General features: G+C 42.3%; 2 protein-coding genes and 1 long non-coding RNA gene across 11 annotated transcripts in view; 1 reads left to right on the forward strand and 2 right to left on the reverse strand.

The window, feature by feature from the left end:
• Positions 1-3635, reverse strand: part of FARP1 (FERM, ARH/RhoGEF and pleckstrin domain protein 1) — a 180020-nt gene extending 176385 nt beyond the window's left edge. For 2 of the 9 annotated variants that reach the window (XM_053384518.1, XM_053384519.1), the window contains exon 1: positions 3039-3393. The gene's annotated coding sequence lies outside the window, so the exon portion shown is untranslated. Of the gene's footprint in view, positions 1-2284; positions 2375-2802; positions 2922-3038; positions 3395-3559 lie in introns of those variants that run through there. The other 7 variants (XM_053384520.1, XM_053384512.1, XM_053384517.1 and 4 more) reach the window with 6 other exon arrangements.
• Positions 3636-3683: 48 nt separating this feature from the next.
• LOC128412384 (uncharacterized) lies at positions 3684-7053 on the forward strand. Its single transcript, XR_008330077.1, has 2 exons — positions 3684-3795; positions 5591-7053. It is a non-coding gene; the product is annotated as an uncharacterized LOC128412384 (long non-coding RNA).
• Positions 7054-11937: 4884 nt separating this feature from the next.
• The window catches only part of IPO5 (importin 5), a 36160-nt gene continuing 20796 nt past the window's right edge, over positions 11938-27301 (reverse strand). Inside the window, exons 15-26 of the mRNA XM_053384538.1 lie at positions 26475-26558; positions 25301-25433; positions 25099-25220; positions 24505-24601; positions 22981-23153; positions 21748-21859; positions 21112-21167; positions 17201-17323; positions 16381-16600; positions 15973-16201; positions 14413-14554; positions 11938-12667 (exon numbers count right to left, since the gene is read on the reverse strand). Of these exons, the coding sequence (XP_053240513.1) occupies positions 12581-12667; positions 14413-14554; positions 15973-16201; positions 16381-16600; positions 17201-17323; positions 21112-21167; positions 21748-21859; positions 22981-23153; positions 24505-24601; positions 25099-25220; positions 25301-25433; positions 26475-26558 (1578 nt within the window). The 3' untranslated portion in view covers positions 11938-12580. The remainder of the gene's footprint in view (positions 12668-14412; positions 14555-15972; positions 16202-16380; positions 16601-17200; positions 17324-21111; positions 21168-21747; positions 21860-22980; positions 23154-24504; positions 24602-25098; positions 25221-25300; positions 25434-26474; positions 26559-27301) is intronic.

The raw sequence follows: 27301 nt of genomic DNA on the forward strand, positions 1-27301 counted from the left end.
ATAAGGGCTCTGGAAGTGAGATGAGATATAAATGCATTGATCCATTAATTTAAATGATAGCTCTGCTTCTACCACTTCTCTAGAAGGTTCACAACTAAAAGCTCCCAAGAGCTTTATACAGTACTATTCCAAATGGCACAGAAGTCCTCCCCCCCTACAACAAATGCAGTAAACTCAATGTGCACCTGTGGCTCTCAGCAAGTGCACAGTTCCTTTGCAATCGAGAACAATGCCCCCCCAAAGGCTGATGGCACAGTGCTCCTGGGCATGTTTTATTTGGGAAGAGATTACTTCTGCACCTATCTAATATTGATCCTGCATCTCACCCTCAGGGTGGTTGTGGCCCAACAGATAGTTCATTGCATTAGAAGTGATCTAGACATGGCAGGCGACCCATTCAACTGAAGGAAGAGAAAATCTGCAGCTCTGCTCTGTGCTGGCTATCGATATGCATGGTCTCCCACATACCATGTAGCCTTATGGAATGTAGCTGCAAATTACTATCAGCCATTGCATGCTCCTTATGGACTGTAGCTGCAAATTACTATCAGCCATTGCATGCTCCTTATGGAATGTAGCTGCAAATTACTACCAGCCATTGCATGCTCCGTTCACTAAGAGGCTGCACATGTATTTGCATTCACTGTTCATGCATGTAAAAATGCAGCCAATACCTTCCAAAATTCTGTTGTCTGTTTCATTCTCTTTCCTATACTTCAAATTCCTCTGCAGTGAGATGCATGTAGTTTATCAAAAGCCCAGTAGAGTTAAGACTATGTAGTTTAGCTAGGAGGGGGAAACTCTTCCAAATGATCTATAGGGCAGGGGTTGCCTGCTCCAAGATGAGGTGAAGCAGGGTGTCTCCTGACCTTCAGGCATGGGAAGCAAGTGCCTTTTATCCCTTGCCACTGCTGCCAGAACACATCATGATTTAGGAGCCCACAAGGGCTTTCTTGACTTCATGGAATATTTGACCAACGACCAGCATCTCAACCTTTGGCCACAGTGTGAAAAAGTCCCCAAACAAATTTTGTACTGCCTCCCATCGCCTCAAGCACGGTTCTTTTCAATGCTGAGTCAATTCGCACATTCAGCTGTGAGTCATCAGGTGTTGAGCAATCAAGTGATAAGAAAGCAGCTGATGTAAACATATCTGTGAAGCGGCCCAAATAGACCATACCATGTCTTATTTTGGTTGCACCTGAAACTATGTGATCAAGGCAAAAGAAAAAAGAGGGCCACTGCCATGGGACCAAATAGGTCATGTAACTCCTGATCTTGGAGCTTCACTTCTTATTAATTTAGAATGATTGGGTCATGGAGAGTGGGGTGGCATGTCACATATTCTTTAGCATTTTCTCCTTTGTTGACTCAGTTGAGATCTGGGGTATCAGCTGCAACTTAGATCCAGGTTTTCAGCCAGGGGTGTGTGTGTGCGCGTGTATACAGCCTGTTGTGTATACACACACACACACACACACACACACACACAGAGTGAGCTTAAGTCCAGAGGGCCTTCTTGGTAGCTGGATTATTTAGTTCCCTTCCATAACTTTCCCCTCGTCTCCTCCGTTTTCAAAAACAATTCACTTAGCTTGTACTACCATATTTACACGAATCTAATGCGCACCTCAAACCTTGAAACCAAAAGGGTTTGGTTTGCCGGCACAATCAAATCTAATAATGCACTCCCTGATTTTCGCGACATTGATTTGGCCAAAAAAAGTGTGCGCTGCATTTGAGCAAATACAGTAGATAACAAGCATACCTTTATGAGCTTCCATGGTAGGAAGGCAGCAGTTGCACTCTGGATCTGTAAAGACACTGTGCATTGTTCAGCTGCAAGGTCTGATCATGGGAGCCAGAAAAGGGTGTGTTTCAGTCAATTCAAAACCTAAAACACCTGGGTACCTGTCAAGAGGCTGGAAAGCCAAATGGCACCTCTTCCAACTAATTAACATGAGGCACAATCTACCGGGGTGGGTGGGGAACAACCACCCCTCCTCCGAAATGAACCACCAGGCTCTTGCGAACCCATCCTCTCACTTCAACGGGACACACTGTATTGTGCCCAATAGCTCTGATTTGATTCCCCACCTCCCACCCTGCTTAAAAACACCAGGTATCTTCCAACTGAGGCAAATACCACACCTTGGTCACCAAGGCCTCCTTTGAATGGCACCCCCTACCTTAGCTGCGCACCCCTCCCCTGCCCATATTGAGGAACCCTAATAAATGCTCCGCGATCCCCTACCCGCCCCCCGCCGCTGGGTCGAGACCCGACCTTTCGCGGAGTTAAACGGTTCCAGATGAGAAGCAAGGCTGGCTGCTCCTCCCCACGTCTGTCCGTCCCGTCCGTCCATCCCAGGCGCTCCCTCGGCTTCCTTTGTGCGCAGCCAGCTCTGCCTAGACGCACCGCCCGGCCGTCAATAGAGAAAGGCGAGCCGGATGATTCTTATTCTTATATACAAAGGGGTAGGTAAGGCGATTTGAATCACACAAACACAAACATTTCAAAGCCGCCCCCCCCCCCAAGACGAAAGATCGCATTTGAAGCCTGGGTAGGGGCTGGGGGTGGGGGCGCGGGCCCACCAGAGATACTGCAAAGCGAGAAGGGGGCGGGGAGAGCGAGAGAAGTCAGAAGAGGAGCCCTTCGCCCCAGCAACTTCCAAATCGGATCGAGGAGACAAAAGGCAACTTCTGGAAGTAGCGGCGCGCAAAACCGGAGCGGGGGCGTGTGCCATAAAGGCGGCGGGGGGGGGGGGAGAGACCGCACAACACAGCACACAAACATACACACACCTCTCAGCCTGGTCCAAGCGGATTTCCAGGGCTGGCGCCTCACCCCCGCAAGAAGCGTCTCCGGCGGCGGACGAACATAAAAAGGGCTGCTTCTCCTCCTCGCCGGAGCGGCCCCCCGCGCCCGGACTCGGGAGCCGCCGCCCCCTCAGCCCCGCAAGCGCCCACGCGCCCGCCCCCTCCAACCCCTCGCCCCCATTGTTTGCTCCGAGGTCCGCGCGCCGCCCGCCCCTGCTCACCGTGCGCGGCGCTCCTCCTGGGGCTCGCTCTCTCGCTCGCTGTGGTGGCGCAGGACGAGTCGGCTTGGGGCCGCCGAAGGGTCCGAGCCATTAAAGGCTCCGGGAGGCGGTGTGGTGGCGAGGAGGAGGGGGAAGGCAAGGGGAGCAGCGGCTGCCAGCGGGCGACGGGAACGAGGGCGCCATGGCTCTCCAGCTTCGCTCACCTTTTTGCGCGCGGGGAAAGGGAGGCCAAAGGGTCAGGGGACCGCAGCCCCGCCGACCCAGGAGCGGGAAGCGAGCGCTGCTGCTGCTGCTGCTGCTCCTACCGCCGCCGTCGCCGCCTTCTGTTTCCCCTCCCACTCCCACTCCGGCCCCCGCCTCGGGGAAAGGCGCGGCGGCGAAGAGCCCCCTCCAGCGTCCGCGCGCCAGTCCTGCCCCTGCTGTACCCGCGGCCCCCGCCCCGGCCGCCTTTCTTCTTCTCCTCACGCGGAATAAGCGCAGCCCGCGCGCGCAAAGCGCCCCCCAACCCACCCAAGACTCACCCTCCGCACAGAACGCGGGGCGGGAGGAGCCTTTTTCCCGCCTTCTCGCCAAGGGTCAACTCATGCAAGGCTCTCGTTTCGGACGCTTCCCGAAGAGGCGCGGCGTGGCGGAGGCCACAAGGTCTCGAGGCGGCGGCGGCGCGGGGTTTAAGCCGAGCCACGAGGCAACAGTTCAGGCTCAGTACCTGTGCGGGGTACCGCCAACTGCAATAAAATATTGGGTGGGGGGCGGCCAGGTAAGCCCCGCCCCACACAATCGATCATATGACGTGGCATACCAACACGCTATTCGAATGGAAACGCCCAGCAACTTTTTTTTTGGGGGGGGTCCCATAAATATTTTATTTTGGGGGGGGGAGGGGAGCCAGAAAGGACGTCAGCCCCTAGGAGTTGGCTCCTATAGTACCTGCCTTGCAAAACATAAAAATAAAAAATTCCAGGTTCCTTTCAAACCATTCTTGTCTCCAGGGCATAGGTGCCAACTCCCTGGGGGCCACAGCACCCACAAAATTCCCCATGAAGGGGCCAGGTTCCCACAGATGTTGGTGCCAGGGCCATGCACACTATGGCACCCATAATCACAGGGCCAAGTTGGCACACCTACTCCAGGGAAATCAGATTCACCACCATCCGGAGACCTGAACCATTGTCCCTTTCTCACAGTTCTCAGTTACAGTGGTACCTCAGGTTACATACGCTTCAGGTTACATACGCTTCAGGTTACAGACTCCACTCACCCAGAAATACTACCTCGGGTTAAGAGCTTTGCTTCAGGATGAGAACAGAAATCGTGCGGCAGCAGGAGGCCCCATTAGCTAAAGTGGTGCTTCAGGTTAAGAACAGTTTCAGGTTAAGAACGGACCTCCGGAACGAATTAAGTACTTAACCCGAGGTACCACTGTACCCATGTTTTTATTCCTGTCGGATGGAAGGAAGCTGGGCCTGTTTCTTTCACTATTGATTTATATTTTCTCTATGGTCAAATGTGTGTCTCAAGAGCCAAGGACAAATAATATCATTGGTAAGTTAAGAACAGGCAGGGTGTGGTCCCAGGAGGTCTGGAAACCTCAATCACCTCCCCATTTTTCTTTTACCCTCCCTCACACTTTGCTTACACAGTGTCCTGAACCCCAGACCTACCTAGCCAAGCCAAGGTCCATCAACATGGGCAGTTGAGCAAAAACAACATTTCAGCTCTGCTGCCACTTTGTACTTTGCCTGCTGATTGCAGCATCTGGGCTTGATGCTCCAGATGACCCTCACCTGTTCCAAGCCTACTCCAGCTGAGGAATCACAAACCTCTTCCCAGAGCACTATACCAAGGAGACCACAGTCACCTGCCATCTTGATTTGCCCAGAGGCAATCTCTATCAGAGAACTGGTGGGAAGGAGAGTTGTGGGCATTTGTGTAGCTGCAGGAATGCCTCAGAGAGGAAGATCAACAAAATCCGAGGGCCCCTGAGATACCCTTCCGGGGAGTGTAAGATAGCCCCCAGGTTACAAAAGCCAAACAAAAAACAGCAACCAGTGGCTGCTGTTATCTAAGGGGAAACAAATGGATCAGAAGCTTGCATGAAACACAGACAATAAAAAGAAAAGAAAAAAACTGGATTACACTATAAATACAAAAAGAAAAATGCTTCATGGTGGCTTTTGTTTTGTTTTTGCTACTAAGCCCGCACCTTTTTCTATTTTAATTAAAAGCTTCAAAACTGCTGAATAGAGCTACTGTAGTTATTTAATTAGCCATTACACCATTATTCTTCTAAGCTAGAGGCTGATGCTCCTGGCTCCATTTCTAATCAGGAGACAAGTGGGATGCTTTAAAAATTAAATAAAGGTGTTTTGATGTCTAGTCTGCTTCACCTTGAAATTCAGAACCTATAACAATATTTCGATGTAGAGACCAGCAAATTTTCAGTGGAAAGATGTTGTATTACAAAATATAGATCATAAATGACTAACCTGATGATGGTTGTTGTTGTTATGATATTTACACAATTATGATGCCACCACCAAATTTGCCTGCAGGTATCGTCTCATACCCTCCAGACTTTTGTGCTGGCATCATCGCTGAGTAGTTTCTGCAAATTCATGGATGTCTACTGACTAAAATATGGATTTCCCCTGTACAAAATCCAGAAAATGAACTATTCCTCCATGTAAGTCTGTCACTTAGTAGAAAACTGCCAACAAATTTGTTTTCTGGAGTCTGACGCCCAGCTGCAATAAATTAAGCTATGCCATGTAATCCCAGCTGGTGGGCTGTGGCAGTGTTCACTGTGGTTGTGTGCCTCTTCCCAAACCCACCCTGTTTTTGTGTTTTCTTCCTTTGCATTCTTCTCCCCTCTTGGTTAAGCATGTATCGGATTCATCAGCAAATCTCCAGACCTGGTATATAAGCACAGGGCTGCTCAGCCTGTTAGTCGAACTTAATCTGAACTGAAATACATTTAAGTTACCATTTACTAGTCCCATTGACTTAAATGGGAAATGAATTCAACTCAATCCAGACCTGTGTCTGCAGATAGAGAAACTGCCGTTTTATGTCAGCAAAGATGGATGATGATACAGGAGAACAATCTTAACAAATGTGAATAAAGTAATACTGACTACTGTGATCTTATTATCTGCATTCTGTATTAAGACACATTAAAAAAATTGCATGACATTAAAAATGCACATTTTACGTTTAACAAAATGGTTAGAAATTGTGAGCGTCTCCTCTGCCCATTCTTTTTGGTTCTGCTCTTGAGTTTTCTCATTCTACCCTGCGGACCTCTAAAACACATGCCTCTTTCCTAAGTTCTTTCAACTTCTATGTTTCCTGCATTTGTCCATTTTTCTACTCAGTCCCTCTAATTATACCACCGCAGTCCAGAGTATGAAAGCTAAAGGCTCTTCTGTGACATCAGAGCAGCTCATCCAATCAGTGCTAGTGTGTCACCCCCCCCCCACCAAATGCTTTAGCAAAACCACCTTATCTAGAGATAGGCAACAAGGCTGCAACCCCCTACCTCTCCTCACAATATATTTTGCTCCTCTAGTAGTCTATGCTTTTCTTCATAAGCTTGACTGCTGAACAGCAGGACACGGTCATGCACTGCTTTGAGCATGAGCAGATAAGGACTAGATTTGCCAGGAGGGGTGTACATCCACTCAATCATCCCTTAAACATCTGTCTGAATTACAGAGGTACCAAAGGAGCAGAAAGGGATGGATGGGGAGGTTAATGGTCTCATTATTTCTGCTGTTGGCTGGTAACCTATTTCTGCCCCTCATTATGTTCTCCCTGCTACAACCCACAGAGTGGGGAAGTGTATCAAAATAGCTGTAATGCACATTACAAGGATGGTTAGGAAGGGAATCCAAATGCTGCGTGGCCAGAGCATCCTTGCAACGACATCGATTTAAAGAATGCACCTCTTACAAGTTAAAATGTACATGTTATACACACCAAGTAATTGAAAGGAACCATGACCCATAGTCATGAGTGCTATTAGAAGAAAATGCATTGGATTTCAGTCTGTAAACAACAAGGACTGATACAAAAGAAAAGAAAATAACTAGGCAATTCTTAAAGTGGGTAGCTGTTAGGCAGACCCGTAGCTACAGTGGGACTAGCCAGGGTTCTTTGGCCCTGGGTGAAACTTCCAGAGGGGCCCCATTGAGACTCCCAGCCTATGTGTGTGTGTGCAAATGTGTTTGGAGGGGGTTGCCAAACTGGGTCTTTGACCCAAGTGAAATAAAGCCTAGTTTCGCCCCTGCTTTAAGGAATTCAGGAGGCCCAAGTTTCATAAAAGTGGCTGTGGATGAGCAGTTGTGCCTCAGAGATCAGTTGCTTGCCTAGCAGAGAACAGTATGCCTGTAAAAGTCCAATTAGGTAAACGCCATTGGTATGCTGTCTCCTGCCTTCCATTATTTGTATTATTTTATGCACTGTGACTTGTTTTTTGTTTTATAGTTTAGAAACCATTTATTGTAATTGTTAAGAGCGGATTTCTGTGCAATTATTATTTGCTGACATTAAATTTTATTGTGCACCATTATATTTGAATGGATTATTGAATATTTATTTGATATAGGTTGCTTATTATAGTTACGTTTTTATGATGACATTTTTGTGTTGGATCAGATTGTTATAAGGTGTGCAACCTTTGCTGTTTCTTCAACTTCACTGAAACATATGAATGGTATGTGTCCCTCTGATGCAGGGTTAAGAGGAAAGAGAAGAAATGGATAAACCTGTACCATTTAATCCTTTTTCCTTCTCTCTAATTTTAAAAGCTCCAGCCTTCAACTGGGGCTTGTATCCCATGAAGAAGAGCCTAGTATACTCCTCCAAAGAAAGACACAACTGTAGAAAGATTAATCTTTTAAGTTTCCCGCTTAAGGAGTTAACCTACCCACTCACACAACGGAATGATAAGCATGTTTACTCATGAGTAAGTCCCCCTTCAATGGGGCTTCCTCCTTCATAATAGTGTTTCGGGATTGCATTCCACACAGTACATGGAATTAATCAACGCTAGAGCTCAGAATAGTAATTATGTTCAGGTTTGGGGTTTAAGTGTGTGTGTGTGTGTGTGTGTATTTAGGTTGAAGACATATTAATGATAACGGAATGACAGAGGCAGCATTTATCTGAAGCCAAACAGATACACCCCCCTCTCAAAGTAAGGTCCAGAAATGCCTGTTTTGCAGAGTTTTGGAATTCTGGAGTCTGAATGCTGGCTGAACCATGCTATGGAGAGCCATTGCCTACCGATGTCAGCAACACACTTTTTCAAAGTTTCCTGTACAGTTTTGCAACCTTAAAATGCCTGTGAAATTATTTTATCAGGTGAAGGACACACACAGTGCAAGCCAGTACTTTTTTTTTTTAAGGATCTGAACTCAAGACCAAAGCATCTGCTTTCTCCTTCTGTCAGCCCACGTCAGTAGCAAACCTCACTTCTCCAAGGCAGAGGCAAGATGCCCATAATATCCTCACATTATGGAATAAGTATAAGAGGAAGCCATTTTTCAAAAAAATCAAACACAAAAAACCTGAGTATTTCCAGACTGCAATTCACATTGGGAGGGAAACTTATCAAGACACCACCAGACACTTCGCTAATTCAAGCCTTTGGCTGATTCCTTTTATATGGGTCTGTGGGAAGTTGGGGGTATTGTTTTGCTGTTTTGCTTTACTTATTTGGATGTTTTCATCCTCTATTTTATGCTGAGATCTTCTGATGAATGGCGGTATAAAGGTAAAGGCACCCCTGACCATTAGGTCCAGTTGTGGCCGACTCTGGGGTTGCGGTGCTCATCTCGCTTTATTGGCCGAGGGAGCCGGCGTACATGTGGCCAGCAGGACTAAGCCACTTCTGGCGAACCAGAGCAGCGCACGGAAACACCGTTTACCTTCCCGCCGGAGTGGTACCTATTTATCTACTTGCACTTGGATATGCTTTCGAACTGCTAGGTTGGCAGGAGGACCTTCTGATCGGCAAGTCCTAGGCTCTGTGGTTTAATCCACAGCGCCACCCACGTCCCTGTGTATTTACTATATAAATATAGTATATATTTACTATATAAATATAGTAAATAAGTGGAAAAAAACTTTAGCTTCCACCTTCTGAAAAAAGTTTCCCCTTTCAGAGCCAGAGAAAGATGCTTTCGCAATGGTAAGGTGCACAACTTTTTCCCCAGCCAGAACTCATGGCAACTCAGTTCCGGCCCCTCTCAGGTGGGCACCACTGCCATTATAAGAGAACAAAGGAGGTGTTCATGGTGAGTTCTGGCACCCCTTTTTCTAGAAAAATAGCACTGGTAAGGTGATATTGCTTTCTTCCTCCTCCTCCTCCCAGCAGAGTGTAGCGAATGGGCTTTCTATTCTCAGGGATGATGGACACGTGTTTTTCCCACAAGATAGGGCCCAGCTGCTGTACCTTGCCCCCCAAATGCAGTGTCTGTTATTTGTGCTTATAGGCAAAGGTCAAGAAACAAGGTATACTTGCTGACAAAACTGGAATGAACTAGGGCAGTTCCCATTCCTGCTGACTGCAAATATTGATATAGCCGTGCCCCATTTTCGCTCCCCTCATGCTATAGGGTGAAGACATATTGGTGGAAATCATCTGTGGAAGAAATATTCTCAAACAAGATAATTATTCCTTTACCAAATTCCTGTTTTCCATATCTGATCACAGTATTGCCTATGCATGTTCCTATTTAAGATGTACCTTTCTAAAATTGCCTCCCTCTAGTGGCAAGAAAAGATACAACGGAAACGTCTTTAATTTCAACAGTTTTTAAGACTAGTACAATTTCACAAGCAATTTCACAGCTGGATATTTTTCAGGTATTGCTTATTAACCATCCATTTATCACATTGACTGTTTTGAAAACATGTGCTAGGATGGCCTATTTTTATTGATCAGAATAGCCTTTGGAAGAAAAAAAAGAGCTTCAAAATCAGAAATGATTAACATTATATGGAACATACAGCATTATGAACATGGATATTTGGATCAGAGAATGCTTCATTGAAAGAGTCTCCTCACATTATTCAATCCTTGTATATATTGGGTCAGGCTTATTTGTGTCGTGTTTTGAGCAATTCAAGGTGTTTCACTCAGCGTTCCATTCAAGTCAAAATTGGGAAAAGGTGCTTCACTGTGAATTTGTATTGTGAGCCAGGGAGAGAATGCATGTACCAGAACATGGGAGTTGCATGAAAGTACGGGAACTTGAGGATCATTTTGGAAATTTTTGAAGAAACTATGATAAGTTATAAAACACACAAAAAGCAGGACAGCACCATGACACTTCCTTCTGAACCTATAGCAGACAGATTTTCAAGACTCCAGATTATGCTCCAAGTAGACAGCATAGAATATTTAAAAGCTTTGTTGTGGACCAATATTTTTGCAGTGAGATTTAAGTGCAATATTAAAGAACAGGGTTCAAATATAATATGGCAAATAATATGACAATTTCTGCAACCTTTTCCCATATAACTTTGGGTATTCATTTTTAGTGAAAGAAAATCATAATGCTGAAGCAAGCCATAGCTATGATATTCTTGCTTCCTGTGTAGTCCCAACATTTAAGATGACAGACAGTGCTGATCATAGTGGTACTTTGTTCCATAAAGAATCAATCCATTTTCATCCCCATAACTTAATCTTAATCTGCAGGAGCATTTGAGCAGAAGTATGGATATAAAGATTTCTGTATGGTGTAAAATACAGACTGTTAAAACAACAAATCCACTGTTGTAGCCATTATCAGAAGAGCCTAGCAGTACTGTCTATTCCAGAGAGGAATGAATGAGAGGTGGGTTGAACCACCCAAAGCTCAGTATTTCTTTCATGTGTTTAGCTCAATTCTGGAAGTTTTAGTGACATTACAATGCAATATGCATGGCTCCATGAAGGAGCTGGCATGAAGGCAAATAGTAGCTATCACATATATATACCAAGTGGAAACGGCCTGAAGAAACTATGGAGGAGAGATGCTCAGAATGAACAATTATTTTAAAATATAGTCCAAAACAGAAGATGGAGGTGGAACTTGTTTCTTTTGTTAGAAATAAGCCTTTTCCTTCCTCAAAAGCACAGGGATTAAATAGAAACCTTTCTCTTTCATCATGGTACCAGATGATTAACCATGAACTAGAAAAGTCCATTCTTCAGGCCTTGACAAAAACAAGTACTGTGGATTTTTTTTAACTTAAAATATATTGTGGCATGAGTTTTTGTAGGTCAGACACAAGATCTAGACACACCTTCTAGATTCTATGTTACTGTAGTCCCTTTATGCAGTGTTTCAGCTTTTCAGTTTCAGTTGTCAAAGTCAGATTGAGTTCATTTACAGTGCAATCATGTGTGCTTACTTAGAAGTCCTAGTGGTTTTGAGTCAAGCATAGCTCTTTCCTGTTCCTTGGGACACCATAGAACAAAATCAAATACTTAAACACTGAAGATCTCATATTAAAAAGGCCCATAATGAAGCACTACGCAGAACAGTGCTTAAGTCACATCCCCCCTATCAAAATATGTTACCAATTCCATTTTGAAATGAAGCCTTGTATGTGTGCCGATTTACAAAGACCGGGCAATTCTATTCAGCGATCATTCTGTTGCTAAAATGCACATCTCAGAAAATATGGAATCAGGTCAAAACAAGCAAACAGAAAGACATATGGAGAACATGAAAGTACCCTAGGAAGTGGATTCTTAAATCTCTACACACGGAAATACGAAGACTGAAAAAACATGATTACAGACCAAGCATTCTGAGCGTGACATGTTGTACTTGGAAAAGTAAACAATTATTTCCACTGAAGGCAAACAAGAGACCACACAGCACTGGACTTTTACACAAGCTTTGATTGTATTTCAATGTCATTTATTGAAGGAGTGGATGAGATACTGTCAGACATGCCAAAGACACTTCACATTCAAGGGCTGAGAGCTCAATGGCTTTCTTCATTGAGTCGCTACACAAGCCTGTTTCAGAGAACTGAATGCGATATCGATGAAGTCTTCATGCTCGATGTTGCCGTCAGTTTATAGTCTCTTAATCTACTTGGTTTGGTGGGCAGAAGGGTGTTTTCTACCCTACAAAAATACTCACACTCCAATACATGTTAACACTAGAGGGTAAAAATGCCTGTAATCTGTTATAATGGGTGTCTACTGAATACCTGGTCTTAAAAGCTGTCTTAATTAAGTTTATGCTTAATGGAAATTCAACTTGTTTCCCTTTCACCATCATGTGGTTGGTTCATACCATTAGAAAAATACTCTTCAGTGCTACTGCAGGTTTTACAGGGAGCTCCTTCAGTGCTGATGGGTAGAAATTCATTGCAACACCATTTGAAACCGTTTCTTCCTGCTGCCACTGCTTGTAGGTTGCAGAATGGCCTACATGCACTACAGTTTTCTCTCTTAAAAACAAAACAAAGAAACCTAAACCGAAGGGTAAATGTTTATTTGGAGTTTTCTTGTGGATGATAATTAAGGCCCTTTACGCAGAGTTCAGCAGCTCCTGTATGGCTGCCTGCTGTTCTGCATTGAGCTGAGATATGCATTCTGTCCACAAACCTCCAGAAGTCTACAGAATGAAGGAAAAATAGGGGGTAAGTTAAACATGCATCTTAATAAGTACCCAATAGGAGCTTTAGAAGACACCCCTGCACACAAAATCTTTCCCACTCTTAAAAACCTTCAACTTCATTTTGCTAAGTGTGCTCAGGTGTGTAAAGGTAAGACAACATTAAAGTTTAAAATGAGTGGACTGGAACACAACAGGTAAAAAGTACTAAATACAGCTAAAATAATAAGCATTGCTAACATTCTTTTAGAGATTCACGTTTTCTGGAGCAGGAACGAGAATCAGAGGCTCTCTAGAAGATGTTACTGGATTTCAGATTCCATTAATCCCAGCCAGCATGCCCAGTAGTTAAGGAGCATGCGAGTTGGAATTCAGCAACATCTGGAGGGCCACAGATTCCCCATCTCTGTTCTAGAGAAAGTATATGGTGATTCTTAGACACAAGACTGGGAAGACAAGGAATGAATTAACCAGGGTAAGAAGGACAAAACCACAACAAAAATGTGGCAAGCTACTTTACAGAACCTCCCCTTCCTTTGGTTTTTGCTGAATCACAAGATCTGAAATCTTATTCGTCTTGTTTATCTTCTCCCAGCAGAGTAGATTATGCTTTATAACTCTACTAAGACGTGTGCATTCCTTCTACTATTTGTAAATTGTGTTTATATGCCACACAAATCTGAGCAAGCTCTGGGCCACTGGACGGTGGCTATCATTCAAAATGAAATGTCTTCCAGTCAGAGATACAGCCACATTTGAGGGAAATGTTACAATTCTGACAAGTGACAAAATAACGTCACACATCAGCCTGGTTTGCATGTCATGGTAAGCCGGCATATGGCTTACCATGACAGCTTGCCATCTGCTTTGCTCCTCTCTGAACTTTTTTGGTTAGTGCAAAGCAGCAGCTAAGTCAAGGTTTGGCTTAGCATATCATCCCAGTTTACAATTGTGGTTATTATTATTATTAATTATCCACATTTCACTCTTAGGGTCCCTTGGCAAGGTCACAACATTAAAACACAATATTCAAAAGAGTTTAAAACAACTTAGTCACAAAAATAAGGTGGGTTTTAAAATTTCACCCCCAAGTGTCGAATGCCAAGGTAAAGAAGTGTGTCATTAATAATAATAATAATAATAAAAATAAAATTAATAATATATAAATATACCCCACCCATCTGACTGGGTTTCCCCAGCCACTCTGGGCAGCTCCCAACAGAATATTAAAACACGATAAAAAATCTAACATAAAAAACTTCCCTTAACAGGGCTGCCCTCAGATGTCTTCTAAAAGTCAGATAGTTGTTTATTTCTTTGACATCTGATGGGAGGGTGTTCCACAGGGAGGGTGCCACTACCAAGAAGACCCTCTGCCTGGTTCCCTGTAACTTGGCTTCTCACAGTGAGGGAACAGCCAGAAGGCCCTCGGAGCTGGACCTCAGTGTCAGGGCTGAGCGATGGGGGTGGAGACGCTCCTTCAGGTATACTGGTCCAAGGCAGTTTAGGGCTTTAAAGGTCAGCACCAACACTTTGAATTGTGCTTGGAAACATATGAGCTCTTTGTTAAGATCTCTCCTCTTAAAGCACGACCTATAATCACAGGAGAAACCCTGACATACTTGCTGTACTGGAGAGGAGCAAAGCACCTGTGATCTCCTTAACAGCTCACACATTTATGCTAACCAGGGTTTGGACTGGTGAGATGTGAAAATGCAGACATGAAAATATTAATTTGCATTTACCTGCACTTGCCGAACTACGTTAGCCAGTCGTTTGGTGCATGGATCCCCACGCTTCATAGCTTCGTTCATTTCACCATCCGCAATTATACTGAATATTTTGGGCAGATTAGAATTGTTGGGGCCCAAAACAATGGGATGATTACTGTTGGGAAGGCAAAAGAAAATTAAAATTAGCTAGCATTAACACTATAAAGGTTTCTAGCTACATAACACAACAACTTTAATGCAGAGTATTATATTAAAATTCCAGGTTGCCATTATTGGTGTCCTAAATATTTTGTGTTCTTCCCTCCTCCTTTTTCTGCTTCTGTCTTATTTTCTAGCACACCCTGGAATCTCCCTAGTTTGCCCTTCCTTTTTTCCTAGCAACCAGAAAGCATCTTTTCTGCGGTGGGCTCATCTGAGATCAGGTACTCCCTAGGAGTTATTTTCTGCAGATGCTGCAACGCAGTAAGTGCAGGTGGATGTTATTTTCTAAACATATTCAGGATTTTGATCTCTGGATGAAGGAAATTAACTAATCTAAACTGGATTAACTAAATTTCATCTACCTTATTAGGACTACCAAAACAGTGTAATAAATGTGCAATAAAAATCTGAGGCAGGTTTGTTCTCTTTGATATCCAGCAACACATTAAACTATCACTCTCTACAGATGTTACATAAGGATCTACCATGTTGTACTAATATTGATTACACTACATACACACACAACATAAACTCAAGATAAGATATATGTAATATGTTGTGTGTGGAATTATTAACCTGGTAACAGGGTCAAATATGTTAATTGGCAGTTATTTGTTGCTTATTTTTTTAACAGTAACTTTATGTGAAGCCCCTCTAGGAAACTCTTTTCTGCTGTACATTTTTAAACTTTAAAAAAGGTGTCAATGTTAACATACAATTATTGTGTTATCATGGGCCAAACAAAGACACGAGTGGAACTCTCATCCCTTTATTTTGCAACTGTGGCACTGAGGAAGTTAATCCTTTTCCTTATGGGTACACCATGGCATCCATTTGCCAAATAGAACGAGAGGTGGGCAGTATAATTATTAATCTCCATTGCCTCGACTTGTTTGATACTTTTAATCAATGAGTGTTCACTTTTTTTAAAAAAAGTTTGAGATAATACATGAGGGTTAAAACTGCAGACACTGTATCAAGGGTTGTTTCATTTTCACATTTGAGGAGTACAGTTGTAGCTTGGTTCTCAAATGGCTTACTTGCCGAACAAATCGGCTCCTGAATGCCACAAACCTGGAAGTAAGAGTTCCAGAAGCTGAACGCCCGGTGTGGCTTCCGCTTGAGTGCAGGAAGCTCCTGCAGCCAATTGGAAGCTGCGTCTTGGTTTTCAAACCGTTTTGGGAGTTGAATGGGCTCCAGGAACGGATTAAGTTTGAGAACCAAGGATATGGTTGGCTGTATATGGAAACTGAAATAAAATCTAAAAATGTAATTCCTAAAAATAAAAATCATAGCCAATGTTACACTTAAAGCGCACACATGTAGAAATCAGTCTTAACCTTTATGGCTCAAGCAGCAATTTCTTCTTACCTCTCTATTAGGTCACACAAATAATTGAAAGTATGAACAGCTTCTTCTTTGTCTTCATGCAGTGGCAGCCATGATAACCAATGAGGCAGCACTTCTTCAACATTTATACAGTCAGGCTTAAACTTCATGATCTTCCCAACTGCTGAAATGCAGTTTTCTGTTGCGTTGATATTTTCTTTGGTTTTGGCATCTGCTGATTGAATAACTCTCACCAGCAATGGAAGGGCCTCTGGTAATGCCAATATTTTTTCGAGGGGGGGAAAAAACACACACTGCATTATATACTTGAATTTTTTGGCAAAATTACACTTTCAAGTAGAGCTGTCAAACTGGCAGCCTACAGGCCTGAACAGAAGGTTACATATGCAAAAGATAAAATATGTGCCAGATAAATAGCATGTAAGATACCTGTGCAGAAAGGCCGATAATTGTCCCCGCCAAATTGTGCCATGACGCCAATACCATATGCAGCTGCTTGTCTAACCTCTGGGCTGTTGTCACATATTGACTGTAGCATTGGTCTCAAGAAGTATTCTGCATATTTGAATGAGGATGGGCTGCAGTGTTCTATGACATCATCAAAAATGCATAAACCCCACTGCCTGTCTGGCCATGGCCTGTGTGGGCACTGTAAAGGGGGGAAAAAACCACATAATCAGCATTCCTTCCACCTATTTGAAGGTTGTCCCTTGTCCTCCCACCTCATTACATCTAGAACTTCTTTAGAAACCCAGATTGCCCTAGATTCCTAACCTACCAATATGGTATGCCCAGCCCTAAAGCCTTGAAGAGGTTTCATATACATAATTACATATACATATTACGGGGTCCATCACCCTACATCAGTTAGATAATTAATTGCTTCTTAAGAAAAACAAAAGTACCATCTCACTGTAAATATGCCAGCACTATTTACAAAACAAAAGCCTATCTTCACTGCTCCAAGTTACTCTTTACCCTTAGTATTTTCCTATTCCTCCAATATTCCTCTTGTTGCAGTGTTTATGTCTCTGTGCAAATGTATATACCAGCATTACATTTAGTGTCAAGGGAAAAGCTGCACAGAATTATAGCCAATAAGCTATTGAAATAATTTCTTATAAATGTTGCACCTAAGCATCATTGTACAAGGAGACTTCCCTGACCCATCCTCCCATAGCTGACAATATTAATTTGAGGGTCCTCTGTGCCATTCTAAATAAGCCTTAAGGAGCTCCAGGATACTTACAATTAAGTTGACAATTTGTTGTAGTAGCTGTTCAAACCATGGCAACACCTTTGACTTGTAGCTGCTGAATATCGAGTGCAAAATATCTGACACTTTAGTCAGAATGTAGACATCACTGTCGTGCTGATAAAGGGGGGGGAAGCAAGGGAATCAGTATCTACCATTTGGATGGTGTTGAATGATGGATCTTTTTTTTTTTTAAAAAAATAATTTTTATTGATTTTAACATATAAATTATAAAATGTACCACAAAACTTACCACTTATACAATCTTTTTAGACTTCCATCAGCACCTCTGATGATCCGTTTTAACCACTTCTTATGCATTTCTTAACTTTATATTGCCTTTACATCTCTTAACTCACAAAACTTCTTGCAAACCTACAAACGTCGTCTGATCTTCACAAATAATTTTCAAATAGTCTGTAAATTTACTCCAGTCTTCCGTGAATTTCTGGTCCCGCTGGTTTCAAATCACTGTTAATTTATCTAGTTCTGTTGGATGATGGATCTTAACATTTTTACAGTTTCAGGGTGGTATGCAATGCAGTTTGCCCACTTACACAATGGGACTTCTGCAGATCCCTGCAGCTCCACAGGGTCCCCCTTCCCCCAAATATCTGCTTGAAGGTTTATCTACTTGATGGAGCAGATTAGGGGGCTGTAGGGGGAGGTGAGGAAGGAGCCCTGTTGCATGGCCACATGCCTGCTCATGCTATGTTGGCTCTCACCATCAGACTAGAACTAACTTGGTATTTTCTTAGCAATGACATCTTACGGAAATGGCAGGGAGAAAAGAACATTCTAGGCTAAAAGGTATTATATCACCCATTTTATCTAGGTCAGTGTTAGTTTTTTCTTCTTCTCTCCCACCCTCAACAGACCCTCTCACAGTTAGCACTATTTGCTATAGCCCTTTTCCCCACTCACACAGCTTCTTCTTATAGCCAGCCATCTACATTTTCCTACACTGAAGCCCAAGCCCAAGATGTTTGATTTCCTTGCTTCCACAAGGGGTCGCTGAACTTCCACAAATGCTTAAACTGCAATATAGTAAGCTGCCCTCCAAAGAAGAATGGTAATTGGTATAATCTTGCCAAATGGGAAGGAAGATCTTGCTACACATCAGGTGCAATTGTGAAAAAGTGTCATCTGTATTCACCCTTCCTCCCCTCACATTAAAATAACTGCCATTTCCTAGGTGATCTCACCAATTCTTTTCAATCCCAGTGCATGGCTGGGAGGCGAAGAACACATCTATTGTAACCAACAATATGCATACTCATGAACCAGCCAGGACCTGAAATTCAGTGACTGCTTATATAGTCATACTAATACTTTAGAACTGACTGCTTTGATTCCAATACCTACACAGCTAATAAGACCAGTTAGGCTTTCCATGAGCAAATAAAAGTATCTGCATCAGTTTGTCCAAACATGAGAATTTAAACTACAGCTGAATATTAATCTTGCAGAATGCTTGCCCAAAATGTGACTAAGTATCCTTCTTTGAAATGAGCTGAATGTCTATCCAATGAACTTTCCAGACCTCCGTGAAGGCTTGACCAGTGTAAAGGAAGGCTGATGGTACTTGTCCTGGTTTTTTAAGGTTTGTGACTCCAACCCTAGCCCTTCCAGTATAGACAGTCCCTTGTCCATCAGAAGAAAATGGGGGAAAGGGGAACAGCCCTTAGAAAGAAAAGGTCAGGACAGCTCCTACCAGCTGCTTTACACTGGAAACCAATGAAATGAAGAAAAAGAAAACAGCCAAATGGATATTCACTTGGGAATTTCTTTCAGAGACCACTCTGCAAGATGGGTTACACTCCTATCAAAGTTGTTTATTATTTTGCATTTACACACTAGTGTGCTAACATTTTGAAATACTAAAAAACTGATCAAGACTGCATCTAACACCTGCTTTGGAAGAACTCACCTGGAAAACACTGGGTTAACTCTGCCCCCCCCCCCCAATTAGGTAAAGGGAACCCTGACCATTAGGTCCAGTCGTGACCGACTCTGGGGTTGCGGCGCTCATCTCGCTTTATTGGCCGAGGGAGCCGGCATACAGTTTCCGGGTCATGTGGCCAGCATGACTAAGCCGCTTCTGGCGAACCAGAGCAGTGCACGGAAACGCCGTTTACCTTCCCGCTGGAGCGGTACCTATTTATCTACTTGCACTTTGATGTACTTTCGAACTGCTAGGTTGGCAGGAGCAGGGACCGAGCAACGGGAGCTCACCCCATCGCGGGGATTCGAACCACGACCTAGGTTCTGTGGTTTAACTCACAGCGCCACCCGCGTTCCATCCCCCCCCATTACATAACCCCAATCCCAGTTCAGCTAAGAAATCTGTAGAACCACCGATTGAGGCAGAACAGCACAAGCTGCCCCCTCACCCAAAAGCAGTGCCATTACTGTACCCTTTCACGACAACTCCCTGGGCCACGGAAAACAAAGACCCAACAAGTGCTTTTTGGAAGGGAATAAATGTACCTTGACAAAATCAAGGCAAGCATTATGAAGGAGAGCCCTGCAGATATTGTGCACAGAACTTGGAAATAAATATCATGGTCCTTGGCATGGCTTAATCCACCATGATAAAGATTTCAACGTTTCTGTCATATTAATCCACAACCAGAAAGTAATTCAATATCTGATCTGAAACAACTTGTCATGGACTTCCAGCACAACCTTATGCATGCTTACTCAGAAGTAAACCCTACATCTTACTAAGAAGTCTCCTAAAATAGTTGCTGTTGGCAGGGCTGCAGGGGCAGTATTTGCCTGATGAGGCTATGTCATACAAACTTGGTTTCTAAGACTGCTTACAGCAATGTGTAATAAAATCTAAATGTAATATTTTAATGGATACCAGATAGTTGCCACAATGATGGGGATGCTGCGACCGCTGGCAGATATCAAGCAAATTTGTGGTTGCCAGATCCAGAGTCTCATCTTTGACATGCATCCCAAGGCGAAGGATAATACCCCTCTCCCTCAGTGTTACATTTCAAGATGGAGAGGCAATACACCTTGATAGCCTAACCCAATTACAGGGACATGCAACTGCTCAAAGCTAGAGAGGAGTCTTGGGCCGTATTTTGGTGCAGACGCTTTCCAAAGTGCATCAGAAACACAGCAACTCCCCAGGAAGGCTGGGCTTTATTAATTTGCTTCTGTGTCTCTGGAATTGTGCAGCACTTTGGAGGTGTTCTGAGTGCTTCCAGGGTGCTGCGCCAACAGTGGGGACGATCCCCATCCCTATTCTCCGGCTCTTAAAACTGGGAGGAAGTCTGGTGCCTATCACCCTTGCCAGATGATAGTACAATACTTGCCATGACAAGTGGGATTGTGGAACCCTGGGCACCAGTTCTCCAGGACTGGGCCCCAAGGAACAGTATCAGGAAGAGATGGCCATGTTCATGTGTGTGGTTGTGTACAGTTAATTTCCTGTCATAAGATCAGTAAGCACTGGCTCCATTAAGTCAGGGCCAGTCCTACATTGTTCCCAACATGATCTGGATGTTTCTGTAGATTCAAGGTCGTTGCTAGGCCTAGAGTCCTACTGAAAGAAACAGCCTGTGATCTACTGCCATAGAAGATGTTTGGAAGCATGCCAGAAGGATGTGATGTTCCCCAAAACAGTCTCCCATCAATAGTTACTCCACAATCTACTTTCTTCCGGCATGTTGTGGAGTGGCACCTGGGAGAATCTAGAAAGTTTGTCTCCTTTGCACTGCCTACCCAAGACTATTAGGTTTTTACTTGATAGAAGCTTCCCAAAGAACATGAAAATTATCTGCAAATCAGGCATGAGGAAAAGCGATAGCACCATTTCATACCGTTACGTAATATGAAATGGCTTCTAAGAATATTCTATTTGTGAAGACAACCAAGAGAAGACTTACTTCATCTTGCAGTGACTCTTCAACTTGCTCATCGTAATCTTCATCTTGCCTTTTCACTAATTAAAAAGCAAATTGTTAATGTATTAGCATGGATGCTTTCAGAAATGTTCATGCTTGCCGCAAGAAGAAAGCTGTAGAAAAGGAGCAGAGGGCAATTACTTGGTAGATCAACCCAAGGGGCGGGAGATTTGCTCTAAAAAGGATAGAAGGACCCTTGGATGATGACGTGCAGGAATAAATGGCAACCTATCATGGGATAAGTTAAGGTAGTTTCATGTTTCTAGAATGAATTTTAATTGTTCTTATTCAGCTTGGAAATTCTGAATATTCAGCAGCATATTAAATATACATTTATATATTAAGTATATAAACATACTAAAATAAGAAAAAAGCTGTATCAAGCTTCACTAAAAATATTGCTGTAGCTACTGAGATAGATATAGAATTATCATATTGTTTAAGGAATTTAGTGCTTTCTTGGGCTGGCACTTGACAACAGTGTTTATCAATAGTATAGGCTGTGGTTCAGCAGACGTATTACTTAGTTATCTCTTTTTTGTGAACCAGTTAGCTAAATTTAGAAACTGTGCCTTGAGAAATATTTGGATGACATTAAGCACCCTTAATTAAGCTTACCTTGCCTTAATTCTTGATTTTTAAAGTGCTCTTCTAGTTTTCCTTTCAATATTCCCCCAAGTTCTTCAAAGTGTTCATTGTTAAGGCAGCCATCTCCCATTACTTCAATACACTAATGAAATAAAAGTTCATCAACTTGAAAAATGATGTTCAAACGATTACAAGTAACACTTTCCAAAACACTCTATATATAATAAAATAAATAACTAATCATATTATTTACATTCCACCTTTCCTCCAAAGAACTCAAGCTGGTGTACTTGCTTCTCCCTACTTCATTTTATTGGCTATATTACAAAGCTTGTGTAAAATATTAATAGTATGAGCTTTAAATAAATTAAATTTCCCTTTTATTGCTTTTAGATTATGAACAAACATTGCCACAGGCACAATCTTAGAAAAGTCATTCCTCGTGAAAGAATTGTCTTCTCAAAGATTACCTGCTATGCTTGTGGTCTTTTTTAAGTACTTGCATTAAAAATAAATTTTAAATCAATCAATCAATCAATCAATCAATCAATCAATCCCCAACAGGGACTTTCCATGCACTAATCTAATCACTTAAATTGCAAACTAAATAAATATCTAAATCTACCTAATTCGGATTACCAGTTTTCAATGCAAGGCTAGATAGGTTTACCGGTATATTCTTGTACAGTAAGAAAACATACAGTTGGAACTAGGAGTTTTTGTTCACTAACCATTTAAACTTTAACAACCTTTCGCTGTTGCATCAGTTTTGTAAGAAAACTAGCAAGTTTGTTTGACAATTTCAAAAGAAATTCACAAACAATATAATCTCAATCACAAGGCACCTAAAGTTGATTGTTAAATAGACTCTGCTTCACAATGCTAATACTGCTCTGCCTTTGCACAAAAATTCTTAAGACAATAACTGTATTCTTGGTTTGGAAGATTGGGAATATATAAGGATCTTCAGGTTCATCTTTCCCTCTTCCTATTTGGTTAGTGCCAAATAGAACTTTTTGCTTCTAGTTAGGGCTTAGTGCTTTGCTACAAAAGGTGAATATTTCTAATTGTTTCTTATAAGGAGGGGGAGTGTGAGTCTAAGGCTATGGTTACTTGCACCTGCTTGTCCAAATTTGGATAATACATGAGCACTAGGACATGAAAATTATTAATTTAGATTATCTTTTATTTCTCCTTACTGAAAATATAGCATGTTCTATTCAGAGAGACAGGAAAGGTTGCTCATGCAAAGTAAAATATTACCTTGGCAAAAGAATGCATTATTTCTGACAGTACATCTGAGTCAGGTTCTGTCCCTATGGCCTTGATAAGGGCATCACACATAAAATGCCACATCTGGGTGAGGTATTCTGGGCCACGAACTCTTGCACATTCCAGGAGCAAAGGCATAGATTCTGCAGCTGCCACACGAACACGTTGAATTCATTAAGGTAAATGACTGCCAAACATCTTTTTTCCAGTGTCAGACAACCACCAACCATATATTTTCCTTCTTGAGGCTATGATCAAATCCCACTTTCCCCAGTTCAGAATCCTAGGATTCTATTTTAAATTACAATTAAGCATAGAACATTATATATCTGTTACAATTCGATTCCACTCAACAAAGTAAACAAAGTAGAGCAGATTTTTAAAAATCTGGGAAAACAATATTGATTCCTGGATTACATTTTGGACAACATGGAAGGATGAATGGTATAGTGCTTAGCAATTTTACATTTGAAAAGGTGTTTAAATATTTCCTATCCTTTCAAAATGAAGGTAAATTAGAAAACACCTCCACATAATGTTCAAAACTGGTGGTTTGATCCTTCAGTGTTGCCTTAGCTGAATATAGGTCTTTGCATCATTGCAGCTCAATTAGAATCCTATACACCAGGGGTCGGATAACCTCCCCCACCGCCTTGAGGACCACAACCCTTTTGGTGAAATTTCTTTGGGCTGCATGTCAACACTGGGCGAGACTCAGAACCACTCACTCACAAACTCCCTCCCTCTTATATACAACCCCCTCTTCCCAGCCTAAACAATTAGGATTAAAAATCAGTTTCCATCAGCACAAGCTGTTTTTGAGCCCAACTAGTATATGTGGAGAGGAATTGTGTGCGCGCGTGCGCATGTATGTTACAGTGCATGGAGAAAGGAGATTGAACTCTTCCTTTCTCAGCTGTGACGCTTCCCCTTAAAATCATCCCCATGTGGCAATCAGGCTTACAAAAGTTCCCACTGGTGGCATTAATGGAAGTACTGTAGTTATTTTGGAGGCTGTGGGCTGGATGGGGAGATCCTATACGTCACATTCAGCTTATAAGCTGGAGATTCCCCATCCCTAAATATGGAGAGCAAGGCAGAATCATGCACATTTGCCATGGAAAAGCCTTAAAGAAGAGGGGTACCATTCTAACAGCCCTTTAAGATTCTTAATATGCTGATTCTGTAGTTCTATCCTGCCTCAATAACAAGATCTTGCAGCTCTTCCAAATAGCTTACAGCAGTGGTTCCCAACTGGTGGTCAATGGATGCTGGGTGTGTGTGTGTGTGTGGTCCGTAGCACCATTCACTTTACAAAACCTACCACAGAGATATCCAAAATTTTTGAAAATGGGGGGGTCCATGGCTTGGCTTTTGAAAAGCAGGGGGTCCAGTACTTAGCAAACTGGGAACTGCTGGCTTACAGGATGACATCAAAGTACCTGGGAACATTTTGTAGGTTATAATATTAAAACTTCACAAGGCATTTACAGACACATTCTGGTAAAAGGATATCATCATGGAAATAGAATTTTAACAAAGGAACCATCAGTTTTACAACTTGCTCTGTGTACTCCACAAATCCTTCTTTTAGCTCTTTGGCATAGCAAACCTAAAACAAAAAAATGTAAGCAATTTAGAAAAGGAATACTGTTGCGCAATTATTAAATGACCATCAGGTATACTGAGAAACAATTAAGCAAACAGGAAAACTACACCTACGAAGATAAAGGAAAATGGGACACTCTTGTGTCACGTGATAAGTTGGCGCACTTTGTCTGATTAATTCATTCCTAAACATCTTTGACTTTACAGAACAATTAAATTTTTTAACAACAATAACTTTCCACAAGTGTTATCTAGTCTGTCCATACCCTTCCTTCACTAAAGTTGGTCCTACTTTCTCTTCTCTATTCCCAAGGGCAAATGCTCCCTATCTTTAATAGTGCGAAAGAGCCTAAGGAGCCACCCTTCTTGCTGCACCCTCCTAAGTTTTAATTCCCCATGTGCCAAATTCAGCTCCTGAGCTGCAGTCTACCCCAGCTTCAGGGCCTCCAGACTGCTGAATACTGATTTCAGTTCAAACCGTGTGGTCAAAATAGTACCCACCAACATCTGGCACGCCGTTGCTTTTTCTTCAAGGCCTGCAGTCTTGATACCAAAACTCTGCTGGTCACCCAGATTTACAAACTCCCAGCCATCATCGTCACTAATGTTCTCCATATCTTGTGCTATCGAGAGAGAAAATGATTAGGAGAGCTGTGCCATTCCTTACAGCAAATTTAAGAATGAAATAAGTTTCAGAACTTACTGTCAAGGAGAGCCACTTCGGGCTTAATTGATGCAGTTTTCATTAAAGGACCCATCACAACAGGGAGGTACTGCTGGAATTCCTTTCCAAGAATCTTGCACATTCTAGCCCATGCAGAAATCATATACGATATCTGAAAATTAAGAGCCTTAGTTTACTTTTCTTTTCTGCAAGAATACTTTCTTAAAAGTTGCATTACTGCCTGTGCTGAGCAAAAATCAAACCCATCTTAAAAATTAAGTTGTACAGATGCTTCACATTGTTAGGAATTATTTTCTACAGGCAACAGCTGAGCAGTGATCCTTAGCATTTCAAAATTGTAGTTTTGAAGATTTCTAGGGGGAGCATTCTAAGTCCCCATACTGCAGATAGGGCTGAAGCTGAAAAAGAATAGCTTACCCAAGGCCATCTAGTAAGTTCATGGGCAAAGGTATGATGAGAAGGGAACATTTCATCTTGGTAGCCAAAAGCGACTCTCCCATTAGATAACAAAAACTGCAATCAGCTGGAGCCACAACACTCAGCAGGAAATTAAAAAGTCAAAACTTTTGACTCCAGTCAAAAGTGGTTTCTGAATACTGCATTGATAAAGATGTAGGAAAGTACCACAGAACTGTACCATACCAATGTTATAAACAAAGCATATTCCTTATCTGGCTTTCCCAGTGAATCCTATTTTCTGTATACGAACTGTCCCTATAGGCAAGGAATGTGACTATAGGAAAAAGTGACTCCAGAGAGCAGTGGGACAAATGCAGAAGCTACTGAAGATTGGAACTCACCAATCACCCAGTACAATGATGAATGGGGTTGGAGAAAAGTCTCAGATTTTTTTCCATCTCATCTCCGCTCTATCACACAATGAGCCTTTAGCTAGTTTGGTATAAAGCTAGCATTAGTTCCACAGCTTTTCCCTTCTCAAAATACAACCAACTGGAAAAAGGCAGATTTGGGCCACTTACGTACAGTGAAATCTCGAACCAAGCTAAAACTAAAACAAGTCACATTGCCACAGAAACCTTTTAATCTACAGATCCTACTAAAAATGCATGTGGCAACAGAAATTTTGGCCAAAGTATGGATCAGCTTTCTAAACAGCCACCGCCCTGACAACAGGCAAGAGATACTCTAGTAATAAGGTGCTTTCAAAGGTAAAAGTAATGCTTTGACATACCTGAGGGTCGTCATCTTCCAGGTCATTGAAGTCAGTCTGTGTTTTCAGCAAGAGCTGCATCACATCTGATGCATCCTGCATGAACTATAAATAGGAAGAACCAAGAAATTATGTCAGGGCGGCTAAATAGTTATTTTCTAAGTAAAAAGCTTAAAACTTGTGAAAAGATACTCATGGTTTTAAACTGGTTTCAATCAAAGAATGCAAGAACACTGCAATGAAGTTATGAACATTTGAAGTGACATCGAAAGCAGTGAAACCAAGTGCATTCAGATGCTGCTTGCTGCTAACTTATATAGTTATTCAAAATTTCAGAAAAGAATTGTAGAGCCTGATGGAAACAGTTATGCAATCCAAACACCTGCACAAATGCAACAGTCGCCACACCAAAGCAGCCTGAATGGATTACATTTCAAGACAATAGTTTCTTATAAGAGACCAGAAAGGATATGAGAGGACCACAGTAGTGTTGCAAATAAACATGGGTTCACCATCCATACTAAACTGGAGAGTCCAGATCAGCTACAGAAATCTGACACCACAGGGAAGAAACAGGATCTATCTAGTTGGCCTCTAAGAACCTACTTCATTTAGAATGCCAGCTTTAGATTAGTCATTTATGCTATCTTAAAAACCCTGGAGATCCCAAGAGAAAATGTGAGTTCATGAGTTATTACAGAGAGAGCCTACTACATACTGAAATACAGCAGAGAACAAGGTTCTAAGCGAAAATCATAAAATAATAGCCAAACACATAAAACAACCAAATTTATTTTCAGTTTGTGTGTTGAACCAAAGATGAACTGTTACAGAAGATCTGCTAATGC

Source organism: Podarcis raffonei, chromosome 4 (assembly GCF_027172205.1).
Source record: "Podarcis raffonei isolate rPodRaf1 chromosome 4, rPodRaf1.pri, whole genome shotgun sequence".
Taxonomy (NCBI): domain Eukaryota; kingdom Metazoa; phylum Chordata; class Lepidosauria; order Squamata; family Lacertidae; genus Podarcis; species Podarcis raffonei.